This window comes from Panthera onca, chromosome D3 (genome assembly GCF_046562875.1).
Source record: "Panthera onca isolate mPanOnc1 chromosome D3, mPanOnc1 haplotype 2, whole genome shotgun sequence".
Taxonomy (NCBI): Eukaryota; Metazoa; Chordata; class Mammalia; order Carnivora; family Felidae; genus Panthera; species Panthera onca.
This window is the reverse complement of record NC_138350.1, coordinates 26,717,747-26,741,709: the sequence shown is the minus strand read 5'-3', so window position 1 is coordinate 26,741,709 and position 23,963 is coordinate 26,717,747. Positions and strand designations below refer to the sequence as shown.

The 23,963-nt window shown below is 42.8% G+C and overlaps 1 protein-coding gene across 1 annotated transcript in view; it reads right to left on the bottom strand.

Annotated features, from left to right (window-relative positions):
• Window positions 1–10,073: 10,073 nt before the first annotated feature.
• The window catches only part of LOC132664966 (piwi-like protein 1), a 29,183-nt gene continuing 15,293 nt past the window's right edge, over window positions 10,074–23,963 (bottom strand). Inside the window, exons 12-20 of the mRNA XM_081790850.1 lie at window positions 23,460–23,647; window positions 22,796–22,868; window positions 15,772–15,972; window positions 15,523–15,626; window positions 13,208–13,278; window positions 12,651–12,801; window positions 11,978–12,103; window positions 10,932–11,079; window positions 10,074–10,768 (exon numbers count right to left, since the gene is read on the bottom strand). Coding sequence (XP_081646976.1) covers window positions 10,652–10,768; window positions 10,932–11,079; window positions 11,978–12,103; window positions 12,651–12,801; window positions 13,208–13,278; window positions 15,523–15,626; window positions 15,772–15,972; window positions 22,796–22,868; window positions 23,460–23,647 — 1,179 coding nt within the window. The 3' untranslated portion in view covers window positions 10,074–10,651. The remainder of the gene's footprint in view (window positions 10,769–10,931; window positions 11,080–11,977; window positions 12,104–12,650; window positions 12,802–13,207; window positions 13,279–15,522; window positions 15,627–15,771; window positions 15,973–22,795; window positions 22,869–23,459; window positions 23,648–23,963) is intronic.

The window sequence follows — 23,963 nt, the reverse complement described above, 5'->3', positions numbered from 1 at the left end:
TGGACTTCTCTCAGGGACAGCTCTGTTGGTTGCCTTTTTTTTTTTCTTGTGTATCAGTCTGGGAAGACTCACTGAACTCAGCATACAGTCATGCTGATTGCTATGGTTTATTACAGTAGAAGCACACCCAGCAAAAGAAGCAAAGGGAAAAGGCACATGGGAGGAGGCCCAAAGAACACCAGGCACAGGCTTTTAAGAATCCTGTTGCAATGGGGGTGCCTGGGTGACTCAGTTGGTTTTGTGCCCAACTTCAGCTCAGGCCATGATCTCACGGTCGGTGAGTTAGAGCCCTGCATCAACTCTGTGCTGACAGGTCAGATCCTGGAGTTTGCTTTAGATTCTGTGTCTTGCTCTCTCTCTGCCCCTCCCCAACTTGTGCTCGCTCTCTCTCTCTTGGTCTCAAAAATAAATAAACATTAAAAAAATAATTTAAAATGTCCTGTTGCAATGGAGTCTCATGGGTACACCTCATTCCTCCAGCAATGACCCGAGACAATATGTGTGAAACATTGTCTTCCAGGGAAGTTCATTAGTGACTGTGTACCCAAAGGTTTTTAGTGGAGACCAGTCATTTAGCACATAACTGAAGGCCAGAATTCTAGCAAGTAAGAGATTCTTAGTATAAACCACAGTGTTCATACAGTTGAGGCAGACCAAGCCACTCTTGCCAGAGAATGTTGGGGGCCCTCCTGGTTCCAAGTTCCCAGACGTCAGCCAGTGGCTAATCGAGCAAGCAGAACTTTCTAAGGAAAGCAGTCTCAAACCTGCTGTGTAACTCTTTCCTGTATAGAGCCAGAGTTAGTAATTTCCTTGTAGGTCTCTTATAATTACAATTATTTGGGGTGAAGTGGTGTATAAATTAAACATTTTAAATATTATGGCAACTCTGGCAATCGGATCTCACCCCTCCCTATGATTGATTGTGTTAGCTTTTTTTTTGTGTGTGTGTGTCATTGCTGTTTTCTTGTGAGTGACCTCTCTGAACTCATTCTCTGAAGAAGACTGTATTCTTTGTGATGTATGACCGTGGTAGTACCTGCTTGGCTACTTGGTGGTGCAGCCGTTGACTGGATCGAGATTGCATTAGCAGCCCAGAACTGAGAAGTCACTCAGTCCTTGCTGAGGGCCTGTGTGGGCATGTGGAACTGTGTCTTCAACACTCAGCTGGCAGCAGAGAACTCTGGCCATAACCTTCACTTGCTGAAGAACAACATCAAGGTCAGCCAGCCGGTGACAACATGGGGGCTTGTGGAGTCTTTTCTGAGCATGTGCACAGCCCTACATTTGCATGTGGTCTAGATTCCTAGGACTAAGAGCTTTTCAAAACTCCTACAGAAATTTCATTTCTCAGCTCCTTTTTTAGGCTTTTTGTTGGCCTGTTATTTGCTCCAAGTATTATCCATTACATTAAGCAAGTGCAAGTTAAGCAATTGCCTGTATTTTTGTTTTGTTGTGTTTTGACAATGATTCCAGGGGAAAAAAGGCTTTTTGTGCTGGGAAAGCTCCAAGTCCAATTAGATGCAGACAGTCGAATAAGTAGGGTCTGATAGAGACCTACCAGATAGGTCCAGTAGTGATTATTTCCTAGGAATGAAGTTTTGAGGAGACTTAAGCCCCTCTTTGCTCTGTCTGGTGGCTGGCTGCAGTGCTCTCACTGTGAATGTGGGCTCTTCATTTTCTGGATTGCATGGAACCACAGAGCAGGGCATGGGGCAAGGCACGTGAGAACAGCACGAAACTCATTGTTCTGAGATTTAGCTGCTGTTTTCCTGGAACCAGCATCCCCTCCATTGCTGCAAATCCCCATTCATTTCCAGAGTTCTGCAAATGTTGATGGCGGCAATTTGGGACAGATTCCTCATTGCTTTTTTGGAGGGCAGAATTTTGTGGGTCTGTCAGCTGCCATCTCTCCACTAAAGTCATTCACCAAATCATATTCTTTTGAGTATCCTCAGGCCACATGCATGACGGATTGTCCTCGGGTTTTTGTAATATGCACAGTTCAATATAAACTGCATCTCAGATGAAAACTCACCTTGAAGTTGTGTGCACACTGTTAGGTCAAATACGTGCAATTAAACAAAAACAGAGGCTAGTCTCACTTTAAAAGGAACTTTCTTAAGGGCACCTGGGTGGCTCAGTTGGTTAAACATCCCACTTCGGCTCACGTCATGATCTCACGGTTCATGAGTTTGAGCCCTGTGTCAGGCTCTGTGCTCTCGGTGCAGAGCCTGCTTCAGATGGTCTGTCTCCCTCTCTTTCTTGCCCCTTCCCAACTCATGCTCACCCTCTCTCTCAAAAATTAAATAAGCATTAAAAATAAATAAATGAATAAAAGGAATTTTCTTAAAACAGTATACTGAATAATGTAACCCAGCACTTGTGGCTAATATTGACAGTATCATACAGTTGAATTTAGGTTATTAGATGTGGTTTTGTTGTGTTATTTTTAAGTTGGAAAAAGTAAACAATTGTTCAAAGCTTATTATATATATTATTTTGTAGTGGTCAAATTTGGATATTTATGATTTCCTTCACTTATAAATTTCACTCATCCTCACAGTCACAGAGATGGATATTTTGGAATAAAATAAAATTATTTTTGGCCAGGAATGTTTTATCAAAAACTATCTTGATGAGACTTGTGATTTATGGAAAAGAAATGTGAACATATCCAGGGATTCCAAGATACAATGTAAAGCTTCCAGGCATTGGAGATCCACACTGCATCTTTTTAAAAAATTTTTTTAATGTTTTTATTTTTAAGAGTGCACCTGCACACGAGAGAGAGAGAGAGAGAGAGAGAGAGAGATGGGGGGGGCAGAGAGAGAGAGAGAGAGAGAGAGACAGAATCTGAAGCAGGCTTCAGTCTATGAGCTATCAGCAAAGAGCCTGACTCGAGGCTCGAACTCATGGACCATGAGCTCATGACCTGAGCCGAAGTCGGATTCTCAACTGACTGAGCCACCCAGGTGCCCCTCCATGTTGCATCTTTAAAATACATGCAGAATTGCTCCAAACTGCCCAAAGGCTGTCTACAGCAGCCAAGAGGATGCAGCTGATTTTTGTATCCTGTTTTCCTAGAGACCATTCCAAACCTGTATCACACAGATGAGTGTATAGCAGAGAGGTTGGGGAGGACTCAGATTCTCACTGTATCTCCTATCACGGAAGTCTGAGCGTCAGGACACTGTTATTGTGGCTTCAAGTTGACTCTGTGCCCTGAGCTGTGTCTCAGCACACCCTGCAGTTTGCTGGGTTGGTTACAAGTTGTCTTGTTGATTGAGGTAAAGCTCCTGTCACATAGGCCTCCCATCACTTCCTTCTCAAATTTTCCTTGTCACCTCCTGATTCCATCCATATGCTTTTTCCTCTGCAGGAGACATTGCTTCTGCCACTGCTCACCCCAGCCATGACCCACACTGCACCCCAGTTACCCTGAATGCATTCCTCAGCTGGGGGCGCAGTCAGCCCCTCCAAGAGAGCCACCCAGGGGCTCCCTGACTAGAGCTGTGCCCAGGCGATCTGTTTCAGGGATCTCCTCCTAGGTGACTTTTTATTGCGTGGTTATTTCATATGTATCTTCCAGAGAATAATTAGGATCGATGGAGGCAGAGGCTGCAAAGTTCTTACTCACACAGGCATGCTGCGCACACCCACTTGCACCTGGTGAACAGGACATTCTCCAGAGACAGGACAACGGGTGTACGTGGGGGAGGGTGCAGGATCTGTATCTGCGCAGTCTGCTCCATGCCCAGCTCTGCCCTTCACACCGCATGACCCAGGGCAGGCTCAACAAACCGCTCTAGGAGTCCCTTTCCTCATGTCTAAAATAGGAGTGACAGTCATTCCAGTACCATCCTCAAGGGGTGCTTGTGAAGACAGAGAGAAGTATTATTCGCCTAAGGTCCTCGCAAGGTGCTTGTCCTGTTATCACCAAATGTGTGGAGGCCTGGCCCCGCATTACTGGGTCACGACCTCACTCATCAGGCCTGAGCCTCCATGCAGCTCTGAGGTCCATGCTAGGACCACAGTCACCACAGCTGTCACCCCCCCCCCCCCCATTGCCACAGCCAACCCCAAACTCTGTCTTTTGTGTATGGTGTAAGAAAGTGGTCCAGGTTCATTCTTCTGCATGTCACTGTCCAGTTTTCCCAGCACCGCTTGCTCAAGAGACTGTCTTTATTCTGTTGGGTGTTCTTTCCTGCTTTGTCACAGATTAGTTGGCCATACGTTTGTGGGTCCATTTCTGGGTTCTCTATTCTGTTCCATTGATCTGAGTGTTTTTGTGCCAGTACCAGTCAGCCTCTACCATGGGCATTCTTTTCTCAGTTCTATGTTGTGTGCCTGCCTTTTGTTTTCCTTAAAGCACAGATGTCTAGGGGCTGAATGTCTCTACTGGGGACATGGGATACGCAGTCGTGCTGTGGTGTCCCTGCCCTCCTGGCACGTTCATTGTACAGTCTCTCAGGTTCTTCCAAAGAACACAAACCCCCCCACACTCCATGCTCCCCCACATGTCCCAAGCACTTAATTGGAAATTGTCCATTTAATCCAAACTTGTAAAGTGAGTTTAGTCACCTCTGCATGCAGCCTGCCTGAAGAGAGGTTAGTAAATTCCTTGTCCAAAGCCAGGCAGAAAAGCCTGTTTAGCCCCATAGTCACTGAAGACATGGGATAAGTCATCAAGACAACTTCCTAAGGAACAGAACTCACACTTGAATCCTTAGTGGTCACTTCCTACGTCATTCCTTCAATGAACATATATCATTCTAAACAGACTCAAAGTTTTCCATCGAATGCAAGATGGTTCACTCCACAACTAACCGAAGCGGGCAAGCCGAACCATAATCCCAGAATGAGGTGAGCACCAAGAACTTCTGGGCATCACAGCTTCGGAGGCAGCACCAGGGAGCGGCTGATACCAGCCTGCACAGCACGGTATAAAGATGCTGCCCTGCCCAGTGCAAGATAGGGACCTCTTTGGCCAGGATGCCCCACCACTGAGATTCCTGGGACAGTGCAGACTGTGCCCAGGGCCCTGCAAGAAAGGCAGAGAGACACGGGGATGGTGAGGCTGTTGTGCCCTCAGATAAGAAGGAAATGGCCGGGCCTCCCCTGACTCATGGACAGCAGATCACCTGGACAGAGAGGGAGGAGGAGGGGAGGTGGGTTCTTAGGCTGTGATGGACATGCCCCTGGAGCTCTGCTTCCTGAGGAACCCACGTGCCCTATTCAATGGGACCTGCAGATCCTTCTCCTACCCTTGGAGGGAGCCCCATCTGAGATCTGAGACAGGACTGTGCCCCAGCGGCTCTAGCAGGGCAGGCCTACTACACCCCCTGCTGCCTGAGCGCCAGAGGCACCTACACAAAGGGCACCCTGGAGAGACAGAACTGCACCCCATGCTCTGTCCGCTGCCCCCTCTTCACAGTCAGGGGTCTCCTTACTGCCCACGAGCTTCCTCTTCAGGCTGTAGCCTCTTTTCCGTGGTGAAGCCCTGACCTCTGTGAAATGGCCTCCGTGGTGCAGAGCCCTGTAGAAGGGGGCCAGAGGGAAGCCGCGCTCAGACAGCACTTGTTCCAGATTGAGGACATTGGAAGGACAAAGGACAGTGATGGACTGGCCAAGACCAACCAGCTTCCCACTATGGCAGTCATGAGGGGTGGACGATCTTCACCTCGCCCTGCGGTTCCTCCCACACTGTCATCCCTGATTGAGGGGAGGGGACAATGCAGGGATGTGTCCTCAGGGACAGAGAGACAGCTCTCAGTGTATTTCATGGGTGTTCCACTCTGGCAGATGTGAGCCCTCCTTGTAACAAGCCGGTTACCCTCAGCCTAAGATCGGACCCAGGGATCAACTGGGGCTACTGTTTGGGGGTGTACATATAGAACCAAGAGACTGGGAGTGAGCAAGAGTTTCGAGGGGAGAGCTTTTTCCCTAGGCAAGCTGGTCCTAGGAACTAAGGACAGAGTGATCTTCTGACCAAGAGCCCCAGAGAGTGAGGACGGCTGAGTCAGCAGACCACACTCAGGACTTTAGAAATGGAGGTGCAGCAACACACCCAGTTCCAGGGGACCAGAAGAGAAAGGATGGCCATGCGTGACCACCCCCCCCCCCCCCCCCCCATCCCACAGACACATCCCTGGAACTCAGCAGGCACCCACTAAGCAACAGTGACAAGGAAGGCTCTGGGCAGTGAATAGGTGCAGGCAGCCCATGGGTTTTAATCTCACTTCCTTGTGAGCCCTGAGCACAATGCAGGCCCCAAGCCACTGCCTCGTGCTGGGCAGTAATACTCAACCTCATCTCCAGGCTCAAGCCGCAGAGAGAGAGATGCTGGGTGGCCTAACCTGGAGCCTAAGAATCTCTCTGAGATCCCTTAAAATCTGTTATAATTCTGTGGGTCAGGAGTTTGGGAACATGGCCCAGGTGTTTCTACAACCAGGCTGCTCCCCGGTTGCCAACACTGTTGTTGTTTCCAGTGGAAGTGATGGTAGCCATCTGTCCTGGGCTCTTGGATACAGAGGGTGGCTGAGTCAGCCCTGCCTGGGCCACACACCCTGGCAGGGGAAGGCACAGGTAGAACAGAAAGCCAGGTGAGTGATGGGGTGGAACAGAGCTGAGAGGTCCCCCACAAATCTTCCACCCAGGGCAGGTCGGCTGTCACCTATGCAGACTGAGGAGGACAAGGGCGAAAGGAACACAGGACACGGTGCAGATACTCAAAAGACTTCTGCCCCCGCTGATATTCCAGTGCCGCCCCCCCCCCTCCCCGCACCGAGTGTCTCTTATTCTCTCCCTGGGTACCTATGAAGGGAGGGGTTTCTACATTCAAATAGTACTTGCTCCCAGACACTCCTGGGCAATATTATCTGTGTCAGAATAATGCCCACCCCCCAAGATACTCATGTTCTAATCTTTGGAATCTGCCCAGATGTTGCCTTGTATGGGGAAAGGTAATTAAAGTTGTAAACTGGGGTGTGAGAGCAACCTGGCTGCCATATCTGCCACCCCATTGATCACCAGGGTTGACTCAGCTGGTCTGGCTGGCTGGACAGATGTCCCCTTCCTCCCTCACAACTCCATATGCATTCCTCCTCAAGCTGCACACCCGGTCCAAGAGGACGACCTTCCCTAATAGAGGAGAACCGTTCTTTGGTCAAGGCCTTACAAGTAGCTGCAATTTTCCTGTTAGAACCTCTCAATAAGCTCTCCAGGTCCTTTCATAGGAGAACTTGGGTGGTCAAGCTTCCAAGACTCCAGACATATCCAAATGAGGCACTGCATGTGGCAATCTGCCTTTCTTAAAAAAGAAATGAAAAAAGCTGCAGATGGAACTAAGGCTGCTAATCAGCTAACAAAATAGGGGGGAGGATCCTGGATTAGCTAAGTGATCCCAATGTCATCACAAGAGTCGTTAAAAGTAGAAGTGGGAGGGGCACCTGGGTGGCTCAGTCAGTTAAGCGTCCGACTTCAGCTCGGGTCATGATCTCGCAGTTTGTGGGTTCAAGCCCCACATTGGGCTCTGTGCTCACCGCTCAGAGCCTGGAGGCTGCTTTTGGATTCTGTGTCTCCCTCACTCTCTGCCCCTCCCCCACTTGCGCTCTCTCTCTCTCTCTCTCTCTCTCTCTCTCTGTCTCTCTCTCAAAAATAAATGAACATTAAAAAAATTTTTTAAGAAGTAGAAGTGGGGAAGAGGAGTCACCATTAGACAGGATGAGGGAATGAGCTAATCAGCCATTGCCAGCTTTGAAGTTGGTAGGAGCCATGGGGTAAGGAACAGCCTCTGGAAGCCAGAAAACACAAGAGACGCATTCTCTGCCAGCACTTCCAGAAAGGAATACACTGCTGACATGCTTAATTTAGCCCAGTGTGAGGCCCAGGTCAGCCCTATAACCTACAAAATGAAGATACCACATTTATGAGGTCTGAAGGTGCTAACTTTGTGGTAATTTGTTACAGTAATAGAAAGCTGACACAGCAATTCCCACATCAACAGGCTGAAAATCATGAACATTTCAATAGATACGGAATAAGCATTTGGCAAAATTCAACATCCATTCATGCTAAAGACTCAATAAATAAGAATTAATACTGTCAACTTGAAGGACACTTAAAGAATCTATAGTTTATGAAATAAATATCATAACAAATACCAGGGTCATCCCTCTAGATTTCCTTATGCTAGATATTGGTGCTATTTTCTTCTGTGTCTCACCATCTCCTCAATGCTGTTTAACATTCTGATATTTTGTCCAGCTCTTTGAGTTGTGCTCAGTGGGAGGTTTGATATATATATATTTATTAACTTTTGCCAGAGGAAGTTCATTTTTCTTACATATTGCATTGCTACTTAGGCCAAACCCATTCCCAAAAGACCTTTAATTAGTTCAACACCTACTCCGTAATACGTAATAGGAAACTCAGGCACAGTGATATACAAGTGGGATTTATAAGCTCTTGGAACAGTGAGGCTTTCTCCTAGAAATATTGACTACCAGCCTCCTTCACCTAATTTATAAAGTGCTAGTAAGCTAATAAAGTCAGATAGCACCTTAATCACAAAACTATTTCCATGTATCTTAGAAAACCAACAACTTCTTTTAGTCAGTAGATTAAGAAACTTAAGACCAGACTATATTTTTAAAGTAACAAGACCCTCTGTTAAGTTTCTCTAGATCCACATGTGAGTGAAAACATTTGGTATCTATCTTCCTCTGACTGACTTATTTCACTTAATACCCTCCAGTTCCATCCACGTTGCTGCAAATGGCCAGATTTCATTCTTTCTCATTGCCAAGTAGTATTCCATTGGAATAGAAGACCATGGGGGAGGGGAAGGGGAAAAAACGTTACAAAGAGTGAGAGGCAAACCATAAAAGAGACTCTTAAATACTGAGAACTGAGGGTTGATGGGGGGTGGGGGAGAGGGGAAAGTGGGTGATGGGCATTGAGGAGGGCACTTGTTGGGATGAGCACTAGGTGTTGTATGGAAACCAATTTGACAAGTTACATTAAAAATATAATAAAGTAACAAGACCCAATTTCAATGATTGTAACATGAATACCTTTATTACATCATTTTAAATTTATAAATCTTGAAATTTGTATATACTGTTATAAATAAATGATTTGTCTTGTACTTATGGGAAATGTTCAGAAAGTTTTAATAACTACTTTGAATTTGTTCTTTCCATTTTATATAGATCTCTAGAAATGTATTATCCTAAGTCAAAATCTAGCATCAGAAAAAAACATGTTACCTTAATTTATCTTTAATTATAGACCCATCCTCTATATTCTATTTATCATTATTGCCAATCCTGCTAGGTAAGCTATTACTTGGATTACAATATATTTCAAAATGACTTTTGTTTTAATTTTATTTCTTAGAAAACTGGTTCAAATTGCAAACCTAAACTGATTAACTTATGATCAAAGAAATTCTATTGTTTTTAAACATATCCTTTTTTGTTATGTCTGAAACAAATCAACTCCTTACTGCTCCCCAAAATATGATTCTATGTAGGAATATTTAAAAAAAACAACAACAAAGTTTCACATATTTCCTGAATCTATTTAAAGATAGTTTTAAGGGAAGAGAGAGAAAAAAAGTATCTGTTTTCGAGAAAGACACAATAGCTTCATTTTAACAAATTACTCAGGACCCTTTTGATTACAGTCCAGTTAACAATAATGTCCCACTTAGAACATGCACAAGAGAATGAATTAGTCAGAAGTGCTAATAGAGCTCTTCATTTTGCTTCTTTGTGGAAAAAGTGACAAAGCATTTTGATGTTCCTAAGCTGTCAACTCTTTTTTTTTTTTTTTTTTTTTTTTTTTTTTTAACGTTTTTTATTTATTTTTGGGACAGAGAGAGACAGAGCATGAACGGGGGAGGGGCAGAGAGAGAGGGAGACACAGAATCGGAAACAGGCTCCAGGCTCCGAGCCATCAGCCCAGAGCCTGACGCGGGGCTCGAACTCACAGACCGCGAGATCGTGAGATCGTGACCTGGCTGAAGTCGGTCGCTTAACCGACTGCGCCACCCAGGCGCCCCGCTAAGCTGTCAACTCTTAAAGCAAAAGGTTCTCCTCATTACATCTCTACCAGAGATACATTTCAAATTTCCACCCCAGTCCAAAGAGTAATCGATACCACATACATGTTATTTCTTTCATACAAAATTTTAATTAACACAAATAAATCCCCATTTAATTTTGCCTTTTTTTTTTTAGAGCTTTGCTGTTCTTTAAGAACTAAGTGTTTCAAAAAGCTTTATTTTCCAAGTACAATCTACCTGTGCACGTGACTAACATCCAGCCACTACACTGAGTACAGTAACTTGCTCAGAACACCAAGTGTTCAGGCATGGTCAATCATAAAGTCACTGTAACACATTTCAAAGGTGGGTTGCAAGACAAAACCCTCACAGCCCATTTTCCTGCCTGGAAAATAGAAGGGTCATGTTCAGTCAGTGGTAGTATTGCCCAAAGCATGTGCCACTCTGAACCCTCATGTCTAACCAATAATGATTATAATTTAAAACTGCATCGAGGAAAGGATCTCAGAAGGACAGCTTAAAAAGGAAAAATAAGTTCACAAATGGTGGCTTTCAACAAGTCGTCAGGCTCTCTTCTGTGGATCACAGGTAAAAGAGACGGCTTGCCAGGGAATAGTGTGGTTCTTGGTGGATACTCTGGCCCACAAGGTAAGCCAGTTTATGGGCATAGTGACAAGGAGCAGGGACTCGAATGACACCCTTTAGTGGGAAGAAGAACAACAACAAAAAAAATTAAGCTTCTGTCTACTTTCCCTAAATGTAACTTTTCAGAGATACCAATTCAAAGGTTCAGAAAGTATAGATTTAATTTCGAACAATTTTACAGATCTATAGGAAAATCCATATCAAAAAAAGTACTTACTGACAAATTATAATACATGTGGCATAGTCTGTAAGTTAGACACTGTATTCCATCTGGGGTGAAGTGAACGGTGTCATGGATAACATTATAGTGAGTGGGAGTGACAGTACCATCTTTCACAGACTGGCTCACGATAAAAAAGTCATACCTGGAATCACACAACACAGGAATACAGCATGTCAGCTTATTTTCAGAAAGAAAAAACAACGTAGCAAACCTAGTATCTGACGTGACGTGAATGGACAGAAATCCATTCTATGGACAAGAGTTTCCTTTACATTTAGAAGCCTGCCTGACTGTTGAGCAATGATTGGGGAAAGCAAGTCTACAAAGGGCAGTGCAACCATCAATACAAGCAAACAAGTAATAATGCTCTCATGATTTCTACAAAAGCATCTGTGCTGATGCCCAGATGCAGAAACTTGAAGTTGGCATGTTGGATACGATCGTAGGGACACTGAATTTAGAGTTCCAGGGATGAACACCTTCTCCTCTTCCCAGAAAGTCACCAGAATCCATTCAAAGTCCCCAATGATAGAAATGGCAAGGTTCATCAACTTCTTGTAGCTCACGGGTTTTTATGTGTACTATGTTCTGCTTGGTGTTGATCTTACTTTCTTTCCACTTGCTTTTCTCTTCATTCTTTTCCTGCCCTCTCCTAGACTGATCGATGTTTGTCCTTCCTTAATCTTACTATGTTTCTCCCTGTCTGATGCTATGAAGGTCCTGTTTGTTTCCCATTCAGGGTTCTGCATAGTTCTTTCATTTGGCAGAATGGATGAGTCTCCATTTGACCAGGAGTCCTGCCATCCTTCCCAACAACTGAAGAATCTCAGAATGGTAAGCATATTTAAATTCTAGGAGAAGACAACTGAAGACAGAAACCTCTATAATCCCATGTGTATCTGTTTATATAATTTTTTCACCATCTTTAGGTCAATTCTTTCTTCTCCAAACCATGCAAACCTTTTTTTAGAAGAAAAAAAATAACGTTTCTGTTTGAATAAAAGGGAACATTTATTTAAATAAATAAAGGGATGGCTTACCATTGCCTCTTGGTCACCTCCACATCAATAACCGTTCCTGGAAGTGGATTTTGAAGTCTTCCTTGATACTCAGCAAAAAATCTGGTATTTATTCGTTTCTTCACCACAACGACAGTTAGTCGGACCCTTAAGAGTTACGATTGGTGTCACTAGGTGTGCCCCATAATCTCAGAAGCATTCAGAGGTTGAAACACCACACAAAAAAAGACTGCTCCCCACACACCCCAATTTTACGGTCCTAGTTCTGTGTGCCCGACTCAAGCAGTAAAAGAGGTTCCTATTCACAGCCACCCACATCATAGGGGGAGGAACTTCTTCACAAGGTCAGGACCCCTCCTACCTATGCTGGGCACCAGGATTCACCCACAAACAGATGAGGCCAGAGGAGGCAGTTGAGAGGAATTCTCCAGCCCTCGACTGACACAACTCCAGAAGAAAGGAGTTGCATAAACACGAACCATCGACCAGCTACGTTCATGGATTTTAATGAATATCTGAGGTTAAGAAGCCCCCACTACATGAAGGGTGGCAGGGAGATTAGGAAAAAGGAAAGTTCATGGGGGCTCCAAAGGAAGAACACAATCTGGAATGTTCCAGTTCTGCTCTGCACTCTTGGCTTGGGTGTGGAGCAGAATATCAAAAAATCTGCATTTTACAACTTATATACTTAGACTCGTCGCCGTAAACAGATTTTAAGGAGGACCGAATCTGTGGTACTTCGTGTTCAATCAGTGCTTGAAGCTGACCGTCCCCCACTCCATCCCGATACACAATGATGGATTGTGGCAGAAATAGATTATGTTTATACCAGAGCTTCAGGGCAGCTGAAAGGAAACGAGAAACACAGATAAATAGACAGTAACTGGGAACAAACTGGCCACCGCTATTTGTAACAACTCCTAGGTTCAGTTTTTCAACACTGTAGCCTCCAGGACACTTTCACAGCTTTTAGGTCTTCAGGCTAGCTCAGGGTTTCTCAACAGCACCACTACTGAAATTCTGAGCCAGGTAATTCTTTGTGGTGGTGACGGTAGGTGTGTTGCTGTCTTCTGCATCATTCCTGGTCTCTACCCACTAACTAGATGCCAGTAGCACTTCCATCCCAGTTGTGACAACCAAGAGTGTCTTTAGGCATTGCCAAAAATCTCCTGGGGGATAATCTCTCCACTAATGGCCAACTAGTATATACAACTATAAAGTCAGGCACTCCATCCTCCAGGGGACACTGACCTTCCAAGCAGGCTTTCAGCCCATTCACAAGCTCCTGCCCCGCTTCTTGGAAGACACACTGAGAGAACCACCTGTTTGGAGAAACATAAGCCATTAGTTTGGCAAATAGGATTCTTAAGATTTCATCATTTTGATGCTGAGTTAATCTAGGACTTCCAAAAAAAAAAAAGTCACTATCAGTAGCTGAGGATCCATTTGAGGATCCATTCTTTTATTTCCCTGCAGAGATCAAAGCATTAGTCTCTTCTGGTATCTTAGGCATTTAATAATATTCTGAATGGACACAAATAGTGATATAGAATGGAAGCATTGATTAACATTGCTACAAATTATTCATACTTTCAAAGTGCTGACTACTGCTATCTCACCTACTGGTGGACACTACAAAATAAATAGACTGTTTTCCTGGAGATTCCTGCTTCCAGGCTGATGCCTTAAACAATGGTTCATCCATAATAATCTGCTTTGAAGGAGCAATCTGCTTTGGAATGGTAATAGCTACTCGACTGTGTCCCAATAGATCAATAGTTGTCTCAATGTTACTGTTTTTTCTTTTGTAAATATTTTGAGAGAGAGAGGCAGAGAGAGGCAGAGAGAGGCAGAGAGAGGCAGAGAGATAATCCTAATCAAGTTCCCCATTCACGAACCATGAGATAATGACCTGAGCCAAAATCAAGAGTCAGATAATTAACCAACCGAGCCACCCAGGCACCTCTGGTCTCAGTATTCTATCCCCTGTGATTTAATTAGTTCAAAGTATTACAATAACTTGACATGATACAACGTATTTGTTTGTCTGCCTCTTTTTCGGTATTTACATTCTATGAGAAGAGATGATGCTTTTGGGCACTACATTTTCACTGCTCTTTTCACAGCATTTGAACATAGCAAGTGCTCAAAAAGCTCTCTGAACCAGGGACACTGGGTGGCTCTGTCGGTTGAGCATCTGACTCCTGGTTTTGGTTCAGATCATGATCTCACAGTTCATGGTTTCAAGCCCCGTGTCAGGCTCTGCACTGACAGCATGGAGCCTGCCTGGGATTCTCTCTCCCTCTCTCTCTGCCCCTCCTCTGCTCACTTTGTCTCTCTCAAAATAAAATTTTGAAAATTATCTATGAACTGAATGAAAGCTTAATTTCCTCCCCATTATTTTCAAATTCCCTTCCCCACACAAAAAAACAAAACAATGTTACCGTATGGAAATAGAGTATGACTGGGAAAAAAATGGTCATTTATGAAAATAAAGATGGATCCTCAAAAGAAAACTCTCGAATTATACCTAGTGGGTCACATTCATCATTAAACATAGCAGTGATTTGTGACGGTCATACATGTCCTAATGCTCAGGAAACTATAAAGTGTGTGCAAACTCATCTAAAGGTGGATTCTGTTCTAAGCCCAGAAAACAGAAGTGTTCCTGGAGCAAAGGAGAAGCATGGGGTATGGAAGCAGGTCTTCTTTGGCAGGTGCCTTATATATGAACGTATGAAGACAACATCCCATATCTATGGGTTACTGGTTGCATTCCTAGTCGGTCTTCCCCATGTACACCCTCAGTTCTTTCCCGTGGCTGATAGTCCCCATGCAGAGACCCACTGATAAGAGCCTTTGGTAGGCAGAATCCTACCTGTCCTAATCCCCAGGACTGTGACTATCAGGAGATATTGCCCCGTGATTATGTCCTGTGACACAGTTGACTTTATGATAAGGAGATTTTCCAGATGGACTGTATCTAATCTCATGAGCCCCTTTAAAAGCAGAGAGTTTTCTCTGGCTGATGGCTGAGGAGAAGGAGAGGTTTGAAGCAGAACAAGGACTCAAGGTGCTCTGGGGGATCAGGGCGTGCAAGAAGGAATGTGGATGAAATGCTAGGAATGGAGACTGGCCGGCAGGTGGCAGCCAGCAAGAAAATGAGGACCTCTGTCCTTGGTCTACAAAAAAAATGAATTCTGCCCAAAGGACGTGCCCTTGGATTCTCCAGACCAGAATGTGGCTTGGCTGACACTTTAACCTCTGCCCTATGAGGACCTGAGAGCCATGTGGTGCCAGATGGCTGACCCACGGACCTGCGTGCAGACACATGAGTGTCATCTTAAACTGCCATATTGGTCATCATTTGTTACACAGCTATAGAAAAATCATACAGAGGCTTCCACACAAAATGTTTTTGGAGCATAACCTTGCCAGAAGAGGAGCAGTACAAGGTGGCTAAGAACACATTGTCTGTGGACCTTGCTAACGAGCATTAGTTACGCCCACTCTCCTGCTTGTCCAGCCAGCTGCCAACTGAACCATGTCTGCCAGAGCCCACTCACTGCGTTAATTCCTGATTGACGCTGGACACGAAGCCTGCAATGGACTTCCGTCGATTTACAATATCGTGGAAACAGTCAATACCGACGAACATTGCATTCCGTAACTGAAAGGTTTAAGAAGGGAGTCCATTGAGTTAGGACAAAACGTGAGCAAAATTAAGCAATTACATGTTAAAGAGAGTCAAATACAGTCTTAGCGAAATCAATGAAACAACTCAAATAAAGAGAAGGCAAAGAAATCCAACATACTCCTGTTTCCACCTTCCAGAGGGCTCCTCCCATCTTGCAGTTCATCTGCTGGGCAATCTTTGTAGCAATGGTCATCAGTGTCTGGGGTTTGTCTAAGGTCCGTGCCACCACACACTGGCTTGGGATGGGGCAATTGACGCACAGGTATTTTTTAATGCCATCATACAGGTCTTTCCTGTCACTGGACAGCACACAAAGGACCTTGAAAGAAAGCAAAGATGAAACTGTCCAAGATGCAACCACAGTGACAGGAGCAATGGACAGGAGAAATATCAAGGAAGATATTTAGGTGGAACACTGATAAAGCAGAGTCCATTTATTCAATAGCTGATCTGTGAAAGGTCTGGAATCCTGTTACATTAAATAATTGTAAAGTGTGTAGAAGAGAGTCTGGGAGCCAGGCACAGGTGATACACATCGATTGTTTGAACTTGCAAAGTCTGTACATCCTGGTTATTCTGTTTCTAGGAGTTTATCATGAAGTTATCAAGGAAGGGTTAAAACACAGATTGAAGCATACCATTCTCAGGACAGTCACCACTTCCAGTTGCAGACTATGTGAGAAGCACTTGCCAAGCATTGTACTCAACTCAATTAATTCCTCAACAACCTACTGAGATGAATACTAGTATCCCCATCTTAACTCCAAGCAAACACGCTCAGGAGTTATGGGAACCACCAGATTCGCAGGCAGCAGAGCAAGGTTTCCTACATGTGCTCAAACCTCCAGCAGGACACAGAGCCATGAGGAAGAGCCATTACTGCTTGCTGCTTTCTGACTATAATGAGAAAATCCTCAATATATTATTTTTACCATGATGATGCCTTCAGCAAGATTTTTTTGGCAAATATCCTTAATCAGATTAGGGAAATTATTGTTTTAATGTTTATTTTGACAGAGACAGAGAACAGGGGAGGGGCAGAGAGAGGGAGACCCAGAATCCAAAGCTGTCTCCATGCTCTGAGCTGTCAGCACAGAACCCGACATGGGGCTCGAACTCATGAACCGTGAGATCATGACCTGAGTCAAAGTTGGATGCTCAACTGACTGAGCCACGCAGGCACCCCAGGAAATTCTTATTCTAGATTAAATGAGTTTTTCTTCTCACATAAGAAATGTGGAATTCTATCAAATGCATTATCTGCATTTTTTTTCAGTTGCAATCATTTTTCCTATAATTCACAATACTAACCAGCTAATTACTTCTCTTTCTAAAAACTGAATTTCAAGTTTTCAGATCTACTAGCACCCCCCTGGACCATGGTGTTCTCCTAATATTTTTTTTAGCCTCCAAGGAATCTTAATCATGAACTCTCCTTGTTCTTAATGTTGTCAAGCCTCTTTTGGCCTCTTTTCTTCACACTTGATAACCTCAAGTTTTAATATTCTTGGCTTCAGATTTGTTGTTCTGTTTAGTTTCTGCTTTTTGTTATTTCCTCCTACTTTATTTTGGTTCATTCTGTTCTTAGCGCATTAAAATTTAGACTTCATTCCCAATGCATTCACCGAGGGCCAGGAGTCCCCCATTGTTATTAGTTTGCTGTTTTATACAGGTCTTGATACATACTACTTATATGGTCTAAGTTTTTTTTTTTTTTTTTAACTTCCATTAATATTCTTCTTTTTTTAAGAAAAAAAAAAAAAACGTTTATTTTGAGGAGAGTGTGTGGGAGGGGAAGAGAGAGAAAGAATCCCAAGCAGGCTCTGTCTGCACTGTCAGCATGGAGCCTGATGCAGAGCTCAGACTCACAAACCTTGAGATCATGACCTGAGCCAAAATCAATTGGATGTTTAACCAACTGAGCCACCCAGGTGCCCTTCCGTTGATATTATTCTAATATAATTGTTACTTACAAGTAATTCTTCGGTTTTTAAATGTACGTGGACTAATGATTTCTACTTGCAGTGGACTGTAGTCACTGTGTGTGTTCGATAGTAATGTCAGTCCTTCATTATTGGTTTAGGATTTCTCCATGTCCATTGGGATCACTTAAGTATAAAGCTGAACTAACTTACAGATATGTTTTGAAAAGCACCTAATCTTTTGGGTACAGATTATACACACACACATACATACACACACACACACACACACACACACACACCTTTCCTTCTTTGTATGTATATATTTATATATTATCTGGTAAGTCAGGCTTTTAAATATGAGTTTAAAATCTTCTACATTCTAATTTTTATGTGATGATTTCTGAGTTTTCTGAGAGTGGTCAGCTAACATTGTCTCCTACAACCAGCTTCTGGAGTAGCATGGACCTGTCTCCTCCTGAGGAGAACTTGTTCAAGCTTATGAAAATATAGGGGCATGCCTGTTTATGGCCTTGTTAAACTGGCTGAGCTCTAAAGTTAACGGCAATAAAAAGGAATGAAATCCTGCCATTCTCAACTATGTGGATGGAACTAGAGGGTATTATGCTAAGTGAAGTCAGAGAAAGACAAACATCATATGACTTCACTCATATGAGAACATTAAGATACAAAACAGATGAACATAAGGGAAGGGAAACAAAAATAATATAAAAACAGGGAGGGGGACAAAAACATAAGAGACTCTTAAATATGGAGAACAAACAGGATTGCTGGAGGGGTTGTGGGGGGGGGATGGGCTAAATGGGTAAGGGGCATTAAGGAATCTACTCCTGAAATCATTGTGGCACTATATGCTAACTAACTTGGATGCAAATTTAAAAAAACAAATAAAAAATTAAAAAAAAGATTTACAGAGTTAAGATAGGAGAGAAGTAGAGAGATGATCCCATCAAGTGGGGATGCTTTCTCCCAAAGTGTCTGCCCACCCTCTGAAAGGTTGGAGACTATGAACAGACAGCCTGAGAGAGAGAGGAGGACAGAAATTGAAGGCAATGCCCTGTCGAGGAAAGAGTACTAGAGATAGATTTTGAGTCTCTACCACTCAAAACTAAACAGATGAGCTTTAGAACACTACATATTAAGGCATGAAGCCACGGGAATGTTCAAGCTGACAGTTGTACCAATGTGCGCACCGACCATTTTGGGAAAAGTGATAAGTAGCATCTAATGACAAGGGACCATTCTACTCCAAGGTAAATTGCCAACAGAAATGCATGTGCACAAAAGACATGTACTAAAGTATGCAAAACAGTACTCTAGATCATAGCAAAACTAGAGACATCCCACATGTCCATCAAGAATAGAATGGGTTAAGTGGAAAAAAAATGGGATACTACTAGGGCAAGAGAGCAAATAAACCACAGCTATATCCCACTAAAGGCGAAGCTCAAGGTTGAACAAAAAGAAAAACAGACCAAAAAGACTATGTAGGGACACCTGGGTGGCTCAGTCGGCTAAGCGTCTGACCTCAACTCAGATCATGGTCTCGCGGTTCATGAGTTCAAGCCCCGCTTCGGGCTCTATGCTGTCAGTTCAGAGGCCGGAGCCTGCTTCAGATTCTGTGTCTCCCTCTCACTCTGTCTCTCTCTCTCTCTCTCCCAAAAATAAACATTAAAAAAAGGACTAAATGGTGGACTCTTTAGGGGCAAAATTCAAACACACACAACACGAAGCTCTGGTGACAGCAGTCGGGGGTGGGTAGTAGATGCATTAGGAGAACAGTAAGCATAAAGGAAACAGTCTACTTCACAGGAGGGTAAAAGATCATAATCCATTAAATAAGAATCCATGAGTCCATGTTTACATAACTAAATAAATACATACTGGCACGAGTCAAGAAGAATGGAAAGGTCTTCCTAATAGAAAAACAACTAACAAACACAGAAGAGATGCCAAAAGCATAAAAAGCACTGACTGAGGAGCACCATAATAAGCACTATTTCAGGCACAAATCATCAATGGATGCTAAAACTGGGGAGTGAAACTTCACCGAGAAACAGGAAATGTGCATAGTCTCAAAACGTCTCCCCCCAATTAACTGATGAATTACAAAGGGGGTGGAAATTGTCACTTTAAAAATGGGGAAAACTACCAGACCTCATCTTGAATCAGATGATCCAAATTAAAATTACAAGTCAACACCACATGCTCCCAAACATGATGAGTTGAAAACAAGATGGCGTCGCTTCTGTGGTAATCCTGCAAGAGCACGTGACCTGACTCCAGCTGCAAAGAAACGGGCAAAGTCATACTGAGGACTGTTCTACAAAATAACTGACCAGCGTACTTTCAGAATGTCAAGGCCATAGATCTCAAAGGCAGACCAAAGAAATTTTCCAGATTAAAAGTAGACTAAAAAGACATGGCCATCAGATGCGTCAGGTGACTCGGGGCACTTTGGGTGGCTCAGTTGGTTAAATGTCTGACTCTTGATTTGGGCTCAGGTCATGATCTCACGGTTCATGGGATCAAACCTCATGTCAGGCTCAGCACTAGCAGCAAGGAGCCTGCTTGAGATTCTCTCTCTTTCTCTCTGTCCCTCCCCCGGTTGTGTTCTTTCTGGAAAATAAATACATTAATTTAAAACAAAATAAATTCTTAAATGCCTCAGGTGATCCTAGAAGGACCCAATAATTTGGTTTCCTATAAAGGAGATGGTTGGTAGAATCGGAATTAGGCGGGTAGATGGATGAATGGCTCAGGAAAACACACATACTGTTAATAATGACACACATGCATAAATGGACATATGTGTGTATGTTCTGTACATAAGGAGAGGGAGAGAATGATTTGCAGAAAAGGGGGTAGGTAGATGGAAAGGAGAGGGAGAGAGAGCAATTATATGGATGTGTTAGAATGTATTATTTGTGGAATCCAGATGATGGCTGTAGAGAGCTTAGTACTGTCTTTGCAACTCTTCCTGTAAGTCTGAAATTGCATTAAAATATAAAGTTAAAAGAACTTAAGGTTCTAAATATTCATGAGAACAGAAACTGGAAGTTTCAGATTGATGTGTAATGGTTATTTGGAAAAGGAACACAGTAAGGTTCTCTGTTTAAAATAATGGGGACAGTGTTCCCAGTTGGCACTTTTTACTGCAAATGTTTAATTTCCAGGAACCGGTTATTACAGGCAAGTGAATGTATTTTTATTCTTTTAGCCTTAAGTTTTTAACAAAATCCTAGATTTGTTTTTCACAGGAAGGAAATCAAACCAAAGAAATCCCCATAGCTTGAACACACTTTTATTTCCTGTTACTGCTGTACTCTTCCAACTCACACATTTATAGGAATTTAATTATTCAAACACTTGTGCTTCCTCATCATGCCTTGTTTAAACCAGTGAGCTATAGGGGGTTATCTGTATACACCATAAGGAGAATATATTCCCAAACTATCTGCGAATTGTTGGTAGTGTTACCACCAGTCCATATTGCATATCTGTGACGTTAAAATTTTATTTTAGATGTAATATAAATCTGTAGCTTGATGTCCTCTGGCCCCCCACCTTACTGCCACACAGCTTTGAGATTTGTTAGCCGCATGGCTTCACCCCTGTTCACATACATGAATTCCCTCTCTACTCGACCTATGGAGATTTCCATTTGCACTCAAAGACCATTTTACACATAATTGTCAATCCTTGTGTTATGTGGTCATCCCCAGTTGTGTGGCATGCATAAGAAGGACTGTAGACATGCTCCCCCCAACTCCATCTGACAGAATACCTTACAATATTGAAGGAGCTACCTTGAGTAGAAGATACTGTTCCAAAAAAGCAAAGTTAGGACAAATGACTCAAAGTGGGACAAGATCCCATTCAAGGGATAAAGACATCTTTTAAGACATTCCCACAATTAAAAAGGCAGTCTTGAGCTTTTCAGGCAGATGCTAAATGAGCAAAGAAATTCCTGTTTAGAGGATTTAAACAACTACCAAGGTTCTTCAACTCTGATTCTAACAAATGGAAACACTATGCTTTGCTGATTTCCAGTGAAGTCTTCCAGCTGAGGATCTAAGGCTGCAACACCGAAGAACAGAACAAAACACAGCACTCAACAAGGAACAGGAGGCAATACACAAAATTTAAGTACAATAGGATTTCAAAAATAAGACCTTTCATTTAAGAATGCGTATGGCTCATACAAGGTAGGCTTCAGAGTAGCCTAAAAGCCTCCTTAGTAGAAACTAAAAAGAGAAAAGTCTACCCTTTCTGTAAAGGACAATAGGAGAAACATCCTGGTTTCATGATCAAGAAACAAAGATCCCTTTAAAGATCATCCTGGAGAAGGAAGAAGGAATGCAAGATGGATTAGGAGAAAGAACCCCAGGAACGAAGAAGAAAAAAGTTGCCTTCGTAATTCAGATACAATATAATGACAACTTAGTCTAAGGCACTGGATGGAGAAAAGGTAAGGAAAAGTCCTCAGAAAAATACCAAGCTAGAGAACACATGCTGGACTAGAACGAGATCATGGACTTCAAAGGGTACAGCTGGGGGTGGAGACAGGATGAATGTGATTACCATAATTCACCTTACTTTACATTTATATGGTGGTTTTCAGTTTGCGAGATGTTTATTCGTTTTTTAATGATTGAGACAGAGAGAGAGAGAGAGAGAGGGAGAAAGAGAGCGAGCGTGTGCACACAAGTGGGGGAGGGGCAGAGAGAGAGAGGAAGAGAGAGAATCCCAAGCAGGCTCAGAGCTGTCAGTGTAGAGCCCAACATGGGGTTCAATCCCATGAACTGTGAGATCACAATCTAAGCCAAAACCAAGAGTCAGACACTTAACTGACTGAACCATCCAGGCGCCTCTGTGAGATTTTAAAAAATAATAATTCCAAGTTCTCAAGCCTGAAAGAATTAGCATAACATGGTAACATTACCTAGTGGCTAAAACCCAACATTACCTAGTGGCTAAAACCAAAAGGCTGTATTCAGCTACATGAGAGGGGTAAATTTATATTTGTTTGCTAGTTTTGGAAACCACTGGCAACATTTCAAATTTAAAAATACATACAAATGCAGTTTTAGGATAGTCACTAAGTAGTGTGCATATGTATATATATATATATATATATATATATATGTATATGTATATATATAAATATATATATATACATATATAATAGACACTTACCATCTGTGTTTTGGATGACACATGGTTTTCTAAGATGGTTGTATAGGATTGGACTGTATCATTTACTTCAAGCCTAGAAAATAAGTATATATACTCTATTCAAAAGGTGACAAATAGTGAACATGTAACATTTTATGCAACCAATGAAGCATGATGTAAGATAAAACAAGATACTATGTTAAGTACTTCAGTTGAAAGTTTGTTCTTAAAAATAAGGTCAATTTTTAGCTTCCTCAACATGTATCCCAATAGCCACAAACCATATATCACAAAAGCCTATTTTAATACCTGTTGACTAGGATAGACTTTTTTGTTTACAAACTTTCATTTTGATGAAGTGACTGATTCCTATAACTTAGTATCTTCTGATTTCAATTTTAGATTGATAACTGCTTTTAAATTTTTTTTAATGTTTATTTTTTGAGAGAGAGAGAGAGAGAGAGAGAGAGAGAGTGAGCGGGGGAGGGGCAGAGAGAGGGAGACACCGAATCCGAAGCAGGCTCCAGGCTCCAAGCTGTCAGCACAGAGCCTGACATGGGGCTCAAACTCACAAGCTGTAAGATCATGACCTGAGCCGAAGTCAGACACTTAACTGACTGAGCCACCCAGGCACCCCTTGCTGACAACTAATTTTTAAATTGGATATAATTTCTGCCATACTTACATTTTTGCGTCTCTCATAGCTATGCCCATGGTGGGTGTAACTTTCCGTAGGCTCTGTAGCAAGGACAAGGCTGCTCCATAATTTCTCCTAGGATATAGCACTAGCCAATGATCTAGTGACTTCACATTGAGTAAAGGTCCACTTCTAGTTTCTTTTGACCAATCTGCAAATTGTGGATGGGAGTTGAACTGGAAGAGAATTCCAAGACAGACAGACAGACAGACATATATACATATATATTTTTTTAATGAAGTTTTATACATCATCGAAGAGCCTTTCCATCGTAAATCTGTGCTACTTCGTATTGAAACACTACAGTTTTAAACTTCAGTCATAACTGAATGATATCTTTTTCCTTAAGATAGAGGTTAGTAATACTGGAATTCCATCATGGGTCATTCTGGGCTGTTTTGGTTCTAGGTAGTTGACTCGTAAGGATGCATTTGGAAGATAATTTTGCCATGAGCAATGTCCACAGTACTAATAAAGATAAAACACAGTTTA